Source organism: Triticum aestivum, chromosome 1A, assembly GCF_018294505.1.
Source record: "Triticum aestivum cultivar Chinese Spring chromosome 1A, IWGSC CS RefSeq v2.1, whole genome shotgun sequence".
NCBI lineage: Eukaryota > Viridiplantae > Streptophyta > Magnoliopsida > Poales > Poaceae > Triticum > Triticum aestivum.
In genome coordinates, this window is record NC_057794.1 from 44,766,844 (window position 1) to 44,777,324 (window position 10,481).

The 10,481-nt window shown below is 43.6% G+C and overlaps 1 protein-coding gene and 1 long non-coding RNA gene across 16 annotated transcripts; one reads left to right on the forward strand and one right to left on the reverse strand.

Moving 5' to 3' along the window:
- On the reverse strand, positions 1 to 610 carry LOC123088267 (low temperature-induced protein lt101.2-like). Its single transcript, XM_044510484.1, has 2 exons — positions 360 to 610; positions 1 to 264 (listed from the first exon to the last, which is right to left on the reverse strand). The coding sequence occupies exons 1-2, from the start codon at positions 438 to 440 to the stop codon at positions 181 to 183; spliced, it is 165 nt and encodes a 54-aa protein (XP_044366419.1). The 5' UTR covers positions 441 to 610; the 3' UTR covers positions 1 to 180.
- Positions 611 to 1,336: 726 nt separating this feature from the next.
- Positions 1,337 to 6,857, forward strand: LOC123188842 (uncharacterized). 15 transcript variants are annotated; one of them, XR_006495260.1, is made up of 6 exons: positions 1,340 to 1,885; positions 2,518 to 3,480; positions 3,963 to 4,074; positions 4,371 to 4,499; positions 5,056 to 6,028; positions 6,413 to 6,857. It is a non-coding gene; the product is annotated as an uncharacterized lncRNA (long non-coding RNA). The 15 variants fall into 15 exon arrangements; XR_006495261.1 differs by having other exon boundaries at positions 1,341 to 1,885; positions 3,963 to 4,499; positions 5,056 to 5,186; positions 5,597 to 6,028; XR_006495253.1 differs by having other exon boundaries at positions 1,342 to 1,885; positions 3,963 to 4,499; positions 5,056 to 5,186; positions 5,531 to 6,028.
- The last annotated feature ends 3,624 nt before the right edge of the window (positions 6,858 to 10,481 follow it).

The window sequence follows — 10,481 nt, forward strand, 5'->3', positions numbered from 1 at the left end:
AACAGTAGTAGCTGGTCTAGTAACTGAACCGGCATGCATGGTGGTTATTCATGGCGCAGAGATCCTGCTTGCACCGATGCGCCAGCAGCTCATCCATGAACAGCTAGAGCAACTGGAACAGAGATGCCTGGGATCGATATATTTGGACGAGTCCGAACTGGTTAATTACTGAAACTGAAACTAAGCGACGAGGACGAAGATGGCGTAGATGATGCCCGGGATGTAGCCCAGCACGGTGAGCAGCAGGCATATCCAGAACTCCACCTGCACACGGATAGCGAATCACTGATCGACATGGCAGCTCGAGACTGAGATGGATTAGCTAGCTACTAGTAACAGAGGAAGGTCTGGGAGCTTACGCCGATGCCGTAGCGGAGGAAGACGCCGACAGGCGGCAGCAGTATGGCCAGCAGGATCTCCACGAACGTCTCCGAGCCCATCGCAATCAAATTCCTCTTCTCGCAGAGCTTTCTTCTCCGATGAGACGATGTGGTCGATGGTGCTAGCTAGCTTGCCGTGAGAGTGAGCAAGCAGAGCAGGGCTAGGGAGGTGCGGCGCTAGAGCTGATCAGCTCGACCGGCTAGAACCTAGAAGAATTGGACGGGGGCGGACGTGGCGGCGCCGAGCTCCCGTGCCGCGACACCTCGCGCACACTTCATGTTCATGCATGCTTTGCTCGGTGGACATCTGTCGAGCTTGGTTGAGAATCTGGCATGATCACGCGTCAGCACGATTAGGCATTCGTAATAACAAATTCAGATTGGCACTCCTAACGGGGACTGCTTACCGAACAGGCAATTTCTTCTCTGTCCCATTCGTAATAACAAATCAAGCTCATGCATGCATGTTCATAGCACATATTAAGATAATTTCTAAAAATTTCAGATCAAAATTCGGAACATACATCGAGAAACGAAAAAGAAAAATTTTCAGAAGTTATCTTAACATGTGCTGTGAATATGCATGATTAATTTTAGATTTTTTCGTAATGTTTAAATTTAAATTTGATCCGCATGTCATTCTGTATGTCACCGTAGCGCATGTCACCTGATCCCAGTGCGTGCAGGTCGGTCTCGCGACTCGCGGGCTGGTCAGCCGGTGGGTTCTCTGGAATTAACAAGCGAATGCATGCCGTGAGCTCGAGTACTACTACCGGGTGGTACTCATACGTTCCTTCTTTCTTTATGTAAGTCGATCGGTACGTAAGTCAATTCCGTTACTGTTACTACACTTGTTTGTCAACTCTGCTATCCCGGCCGTTTCAGATTACTAGCACTCCCATTCGGGTATTAGAAATAATAAGGTATGCATCAAGGGGGATCCCTCGCGCTAGACACGTCATTCCAGGTACGACAAAAAAAACGCGGTAGCGATTGGGTGTGTGTGAGAGAGAGGACTCCTCCCACGCCCTGTGCGCCCAATCCTCTCGTCCCTCACGAACCCTAGCCGCCTCCATGCCCCTCCTCCTCCTCTTGTCCCTCACGAACCCTAGCCTCCTCCTCCTCCTCCTCCTCCTCCATCCTCCCGCGCCAGTCACCCCCCCCCCCCTCTCCCGCATCTTGTCTACCCCGGGGATCCGAGGTGTGCGGGCGCGGAGGCATGCTTCCCCGGCGGCAGCAGCAACCTACAAGCAAAGGGCGACGGCGGCGGCGCTTGATTCAATCTGCAGGAGAGAGAGAGAAGATGAGAAGGAGAAGAAGGAAGGAAAGGAGGGAGAAAGAGAGAGGAAATAGGAGAGGGAGGCAGCGTCGATTGGGAGAGGGTCAGTGCGGTGGTGCGGCGTGCGGTGGCCTCAGCGGGTGGGCGACGCGACGCAGCTCCTGTGCCTTAACCCTCTCCTTCCCGGCACAGCAGGAGTAGGAGCAAGGATGCCAATGTAATTCAGGTTTGCCTCCACCTCCCCCCCCCCCCCCCCCCCCCCCCCCCCCACCCCACCCCTCTCCACGTCTCTGAGTTAGTTTAGTTCTCACATACCTTTTCTTGCAAAAAAATGGATGTATGAAATATGAGATCTGGACCTCAGGTTCATTGATTTTGGACCCAAGTTTTGTTGAGAGAGCCGCTAGTGGTTTCTTTGGTCGGGCACTTCAGGTTACAAATAGCAGGGATGTGCGGCAGATACCTATCACACTAATAATCTTCAAATTGGAAGTTCTGGTCATTGCAGGGTATTATCACCTCATGCCATTGTCTAATGTACTCTTACAGTAAAGATTTCACTTCTAATGCCCTTTGTGTAGAGCTACTTTTCTGTCGATTTTGATATGTTCCTGTTTAGCACATATGTCATGACACATCTTTTACTACCTCGGGTTGTTAGATTTATTTTGTCTAAAGTATCATGGAATCTTGTCCCTTCTTAATCTAGGTGACTAATGCTCTTTCACACGCTTGTTTCCCTTAAATCTGATATTTGGATTGATTTCACCAAAAGCAATTAATGGGCAGGTTTGTTCAATGTTGAAATCATCTAGAAAATTTAACTCTTTATTTTGCATTTTGTTGTTTCTTAATTAGGCAAACTGTCCTTCAGCAATGGGAGCTTGCACTTAATATGGGATACTCCTAATCCAAATGAGCACACTATTATAGCGAGGACCATCTCAGGATTAGATGACTTCACACAAGTAATCGGCCAGTACAGAGGAATTGTTCCACAAATTCGTTTGGTTCGCTGGTTAGTGTATAGTCAATTTTCTGTAGTACTCAAATAAAACATGCTAACAATCATTTTGTATAGACTAATGAGTTTATTTTAAGGAGCGCCAGGCCATCTTTCTCGTGTCAGCGATCATCTCCCTGTGCCTTCCCATAGTGATGCTTAGCCGCTGTCTATCTATAGTGTTCCAACCAGTGATGATAGCAGGAAGGAAGAGGAGGCAGAAAGGGAGATGGGTAGGGAAAGAACAAAGGATGCTATGTAGTCTCTTTGATGTGATGCCACAATTTTCTTTTTTCTTTTGCTATTAAGTAGAGGTTGTGTGCTCTCTTTTGGATCTAATGCCATCATTTTTTTTGCTACCAACCCCGATTTTAAGTTGGTCAGGTGCAAAGGAGGCTAACACAGTATATTGAACAATATGGTCTGGTATTATTGTTAGTTATCACTTATCAATCGATCCAGGATTCAATCTCATTTTCAAATTCAAGTGTTTCATTTGAAGGATGACGCAAATCACACGCAAGGAACATGTTAATATGCATACTATTGGTCTTCCTGAGTCATTTGTGCAACATATATATTACGCCATAGCAATTGAAAGCTGACTGGTGTGCAGGTTGAATTTTGTGTGTTCTAACTTCTAAGTTCTACAACAATCAAGGGCTATTGGTTCTGGAAATTATTCACAAACATGCGGGCTCTGACCTACTTTTGTCCAAATATCTTTCTTTGTAGTGAATTGTGCTGATTCACATTAAGGTGCAGCGAAACTACCTGAAATCATATTATTTTGTCTTCCCATCGGCTACTTTTAAGAGGTAGGTATCCTGGCGTTTTTTCTAAGATGTGCACCCTATTCCTCTGTTTTCACACTACTATTTTTCCATTCTTTAGTTTCAGTGTATATGATAAAATTTTTTTGTCTAAGTTAACTCTTCATTCTTCTCATATGCTCTTCCATATTGGTTACCCTTTAGACACTCAAGTAAATGTTTCACATTTTCTCTGAAGTTTATTTTCTTAGAGAATCATATATCTAGGTCAGATCATGCTATTTACTTATGTATGTTCTCTTTTTTTACTGATTTTTATAAATGTTTGTTGCTTGGAGCATCATTTTTTTTTTCACTGTTAGTACACGAGGGCTGTATTTATAACTCTCATTTATTTTGAAAGCGAGTATTAGCTTTGAATAGTCATTATCTTTAACTAGAATAATTTCTCATTTCCAATTGTCCAGTCCCTTGCCCCTTGAAGAATATCTGATTCATTATTCCTTTTTGTGAATTATTTATTTTAGGTCCTGAAGAGGATGTTTCTGCACCCCTATTATGCTTACAGAAAAAGGCACCAGAAGGCTATGGATTTTCAAGAATGGGCACTTTCGCTCAATGGTCTTCCGATGCAACACTGTATGTGTCGTCAAATTTTGGCTTTTGGCTGCTCGTGTAGTGTCTTCCTAAATTAATAGACCAGTCAGATGCATTGTGGCCATTTTTGCTTTGGTTCAATAAGTGAAGAAACCTATAGGAACATATATTCTGTGTTTTGTGATCCACCTTGTAAGACTGCCGCCTCTCTATTAATATAGACCTATGACCTTACTTTGCTTGCTCTGCTTTATGAGCGAATGCTCTCCTGCTGCAGTTTCTATATATTCTTTTTTTCAACAATTGATGTTTATTTGGATTGCATACACGTTCACAAGTGCATCAGCAGGATTAGTGCGCAGAGTACCCCAGAATGGACAGGTGTTCTCCTAAAGTACTCATGCTCTTTGGTCAGGTGCTCTAGAGATTTCTAATAGTAGATCTTATGTGCATGGTGAATTCAACAAGTATGTACTCTTCCTTCTCCATATTTGTGCCTACCACTTATGAGTATCATGAGCATTGCCAGGCCAGTGTATCATATCTTGTGAAGCTGGACTTTCTGCTTTCCAGTTGGCCTACTGATGTGCAAATTGAGATTTTTTAGCTCTCAAAAAGATTGTGTAAAATTTTTTTGAATCTGAAAATTTTGGGTTGCGAAGGCTGGGCAGGGTGTCTCAATTATCGAAAACAAGAAAGTCTGCTGCTAAATAGGTTATATTTGTTTTCTGTAGCCAGCATATGAAAAAAATGTACACTTAAGAACTGAGTATTATTCTTATGGATTGTCATATTGTTATTCATGATCTCCTATAGTATGATTAGACCAATATAAAGTGTGGCTTCTATTTTTAACAGACCCTCATATTGAACTGTTGTCCAGTGTTTATATTGGTTAGTGTTAATACCTTCCTGATGGTTAGGTGGATATTTGATCAAAGCAGGAACTTTAATGTGCATAGACGGCCTATGAACTCAGAGGAACGTCTCACCTAAAAGTTGGACTGTTTTCTCATTTTACAGGATTGTGTAAATTTTCTGAATGATGCAAGTTTCACCATCCAGTTGATCGGTCTGCACCTGATTCCATTGCAAAGTGGGAGCTTTCTCAGCAACCTGTGATGCTTACTCTTGCTGGCCTTCCAAGCAGAAAGGTAACATCCAGAAATAATCGTACTAGCATGTTGATAATTCAGGACTATAAATGTATTTGTGGTTCTTTGTTGCTAAAACATTCCCTTCCGAGGTCGGGTTGGTGAATCAGCCGTTGTCTTGTAGTAAGACGTTGGCAGTAGTCCGTTCACCATAAGGATCTCTCAATTGCTGAAAACTAACTAAATATCACTATGAGCTTTTACGGTGAGGAATGATGAATGTTACCATGCTGGGATGCCTCTCACTACTGAATCATAATTTCATGAAATGTTGTTGTCGAATGCAAATACTCGGTGTGTCCTACAGTCCACTTTGCATACCTTTTGTCTTTGCTTTCTTGCAGAGTTATTCGTTAGACGGTGTCATCGATTATAACTTCACATCGTCAATGTTCATCTTGTTTTTCAAGCACACATGGAAGTTGCTGCAAGACACATCACTGGGGCGGATGCGAAGGCCGTCAAGGGCAGAGCAGAGCGAGACCGGGCGCGGCGGCCGGGTGCGGTCTGCATAATTGGTGGCCGGTGGTGGTGCGCGACCTGCGCGAGTTAGAGGCGAGGTGACGGCGTTGACCAGGACGCGTCGCAGATCCTCATCGTGCTTCCGCGAGAGGAGCTCGTCGAGGGTCCCCTCTTCCCCACGGATCAGCGACGGAGGTGCTTGTGCCTTTCATATTCCATTCCAATGCTAGAAACATATATCTTTTCATCTGATGGAGTTTTGTTCTAATGTAATTCCATGGTCATATATGGAGGACTGGATTTGAAAGGAAAAAATTGCAAGGAGTTTTTTTTAGGATGTTCCTGAGGCATTAAAGAACTGGCAGTCTCATCGTATGAAGGTATGTATCTATTTGGTCAAACTCCCCTGAAATGTGATTAGGCTTTTGAGGCATAAAACCGGATTGTCACTGGATGTGTTTATTGTTCATACTTCATAAAATAAGTGATTTAGATCAGAGAGTTGAATCCTGAGCTAGATTATCAAGAACAATACCCATAACAGAACTCTGTAAATCATTTGCAAAAATACGTGTACTTCTGCAACGTGCCCAACCATTGAGATAGTCATCAAACATTCAGTTGCTCTACGGTTTATCTGTTCAACTTCCATATGGAGGGCTGATGCACTTAAGCAACATTGATTTGAATAAAGCAGACCGATGCTACGAACTGCTCAGTCCTTCGCCATACTGAGAAATCAAATTGTTTTTCTTGGCTGGTAGGTTGTCAAAAGTCGTAAATCAGTTCTCCCCTGCATCCGCGAAGTGGCAGAAGAGGATTGCGATGGCTGTGCCCCGCGCCGCCTCCATCCCTGCACCATCTTCGTCACATGCAGCGGCCGACTTATCTCCGCACAACGTGAGTGGCTCATTAAGGAGATTGAAGCTGAGGATGACGAGGCACAGAAGCAGCACGATGGCGATGCAAAAAAGTCACGTCGGTGGCTGGGTCATCGACCTTGATTCGAACGGAATTAGTGAACTTTTTTATTTGGTTTTTATAATGCTCGGTGTCTCACTTTTTGCGTCCACTTTGGTAAATTGTGTTGAATGACAACGCTTGACGGATGTTCGTGAACGTGTTGGTGGTATCTGTTTGGTGATCCACATTGGAGATGCCCTAATATCCCTTGTATACGAGTAATTTATTTAGCTTTTTTGAAATTTATGGTGCAACTTCTTATTAACATGCCATGTTCTGGCCTCTTTGATTCGTAGGATTTTGAAAACGTAGGAATAAGAAAAGTGTAGGGTTGGAGTGGCATGCCCATTTGAATCCTATAGAATTAGCGATGATTGTTTGATGTCACGGGAAAAACAAAGGAATTGTAAAAAGAGGTTGGAGTGGATGTTAAATTTCCTATGAAATGTAGTAGAAAAGATTCCATAGGAAAAATTCCTATGGGATCCAATCCTATGAATCGAAGGACCAATATAGGAAAAAATCCTAAGAACTTCAATCCTCCAGAAATCCTATAAAATTCCTTTGAATCAAAGAAGCCCTTCATGTGCTATCAAGACTGCAGAAAAGCAACTAGAATGGGCGGCTGCCAACCTGGCACCGCCAAAGCTTTCTCTCAAGAGGCGCGGCAAGGTGGCGTCCCAACCCCTAGTTTGTATAAGAGTGTTTGCATCGTTTGAACCTTTCAACACATGTCGGCACGTACAGCTCGTAGCTAGGAATAGTAGGCTACTGACAGCGAGGCGTGGTCAACCAAAGTTTAACCCGATCACGGTGATTTACGGCTGCTCATTCCATGGCCAGTGTAACACTTTTGACGAGAAAATCGTCTTCACTTTACGTAAAAAAAGTCGTATTCCAAGCTCTAATTAGAGCATGGTTAATAGTAGAGCCAATTGTTGGTTATACGTAATAGCTATGTCATCAATAACCAACCTAAAAACCAACTTATATAATAGTTGGCTATAATATTTTACTACTTTATCACTATATGACCCATCTTTTTGTCTCAGAATACTTCTTGTAGCGCCTGCTACAGTTGGCTAGTACTTCCTCTGTAAAGAAATATAAGACGTTTTAGATCACTACTTTAGTGATATAAAACATCTTATATTCATTTACAGAGGGAGTACTAGTTTACAGCCCGCTTCTCTTCTTTCTTCTCCTTTTCCTCTTCCAACTAAGTAAGAATATAATATTTAAATTCTTATAGTCTGCTTAATTACATCACCCTATTGTATTTGCTCTTGAAGCATGGTTCATAATATAGCCAACTGATGACTAACATGTTGCCATGTCATTTATAGCCAATGTAATAATCAACGTGTATAGTAATGGGCTACAAGAAGGTACTACTTTTCTATCACATGGCCCATCATACACTCTCACATAACTTCTTGGAGCCCGTGCTGCAGCCGGTTGTAGATCTACAGTCCACTTTTCTTCTCTATCCTCTTCTTTTTCATCCAATTCATCAAAGATATAATATATAAAGTCTTACAGTCCACTTATGTCACCTTATTATACTTGCTCTTGCAGCATCTCCAACGTCGGCAGGTAAACCGCCTGCATACGTCCGGACCGCGGACATCATTCAACACGGTCCTGTAACGGTCTGCGGCGTGGTCCAAACATGTTTTCTCCTGCAAACTGAAGACAAACGTGGTGGGCTTTGCGGGAGTCCGTACCGCTGCTACGCCGTTTCTGGCCGCCCTGGCCCACCCAAACCCCTCCTCCCTCGCCTGCACGTGTTCCTAAAAATACTTGTATATGTACCCGTAATACAAAGGATTTTTGGGCCTAGGCTCCGAACAAGAAGGGGAAGTTTACAGTAAGCTCAGACGGACAGATTTATGCTCCAGACCAAGCTCCAGCATGAGAGTTGGCTGGAGGGCAGAGGTGGTTCATCTACGAATGAAGAGAAGGAAAATTCTGGACTTCTCTTTGGAAGCTCACGGTCCTAGCAAAGCTCAAAGTTTTCATGTGGAGATTGGCGCAAATTTAGCATATGTGCAAACATAATGTAATTTAGTTGCTGATGTAATTGCTCAGCTAGCAAACTAACCGTTGCAATTGCATATGTAGTGAGCTCCGTAATCCCGCCGACTAGGAAGGTGACACCAAACGATATCTTAAATGAATTCAAACGTGCCCACACTGTGAACAAGTTAAAACTTATTGCCGCGGCTGTGGAAAGCAGTGCAATTAGAACCATCAGATTGCTTGGTAAAGAGAGTCTCTTTAAAATTGGTGTATCAAGAGAGAATTTAGAGCCATAACTTTTGTTTGCATATCCGTACCTCGGGTGGCTTGGGATGAAGAGGTGTATCGTCATGTTGGCGGATACACTAAGGCTATGTGTAGTCTGAGGGGGCCATTCCCCCCGCCTTTGCATATTTACAAGAAACAAAACTTTTTTTCTATACTACTATATGGTGTATCAGTTTTGATTTAGACATAAAGCATCAATCATAGCCGTTGGTCACCTAAATCCAACGGCTGAGATCATCAGGATTTGCATGTACAGTTGACTCCTACTGCTTCTACTGTTTTTTTGGAACAATCACGTGGCCCTTCCCCAAAAAGGAAGAAGCCCATGTCTGCTACTTGAGCCCAAGCAAGGTTGTTTGAGAGGAAAACCGGGAGGAAGGGAACATAAAGTAACGTGCACTTCTAGATGTGCAAAAAAGCATACGGCTTCATGTACCTTTATAATACTTATTAATTAGAATTAATTAATATATGCATTCGTACATTGCTATAGATGTGCAAAAAATCCCGCGAGTATCCGTGCTATAGCTAGTCTTGGTGCTGCTTGGCCGGTGCGGGGCAGGTTGACCGGTCTCGCGACTCGCGGGCTGGTCGGCCGGTGGGTTCTCCGGAATTAAGCCAAAGCATGCCGTGAGCTCGAGTACTACTACTGCGTTGGGTGGTGCTCGTACGTTTTTTTTTACATCAGTACAGACACAAGCGCTCGTATATACGTGCATATATTCACCTTTATAAACGCACATACGCATACCCTATCCTTATGAGCAACTCCAAGAGACTGAGCCGGCATATCATCTTGAGATTTACGAAGCAACCGTACACACCTCGTCGTCGACGGGAACGTCTCCTCCCACTGAAAGCGCATCGCCGGAAATTCTGAAATAAATCCAGAAATAATGCGAGTATCAGGATTTGAACCCTGGTGGGTTAGGAATACCACTGTCCTTCTTTATTTACAAGTCGATCGGTACATAAGTTAATTTACTGCATTTGTTTGTCAACTCTGCTACTCCGTCCGTTTCAGATTACTAGACTTGCTTGTCAGAAAACTACTCCCCATCCGGCTATCGTTTTAACGGACATGTGACAGAGATACAAGTTGGAAAGCCTGATTAGTGATTATTCTGTCGCTGTTGATTATTATTTTATTTTATTTGACATGCTGCACGACCAAGAAATGGTGCAGCTTCGATCGTGTGCCACGTCCTCGCCAACCCGGTGCACTATACTCCTCCCTAGTCAAGCGCGATGATGCAACACCCTCGGTCGGCACGACCAACCCGCGACACGGCGAGACGTAAGGGTGGCGAGTCATGCACGTCCCTCCATTGGTGTTCCATGTCGGCGTGTCAAGCAAAACTTAACACGATCACGGTGATTTACGGATGCTGATTCCGTGGCCAGTGTAATCATCTACACTTTATGTTAGAAAAAAGTCTCACTTTACTGCTTTCTAGTAAGTAATCGGGGTTACCAGCTCACATTAGATTTAGCTTGCTTACTTTTCGAGCACGCATTTGGAGTAATCAACAGCTAGCTAATAATACAACAATATGTGAA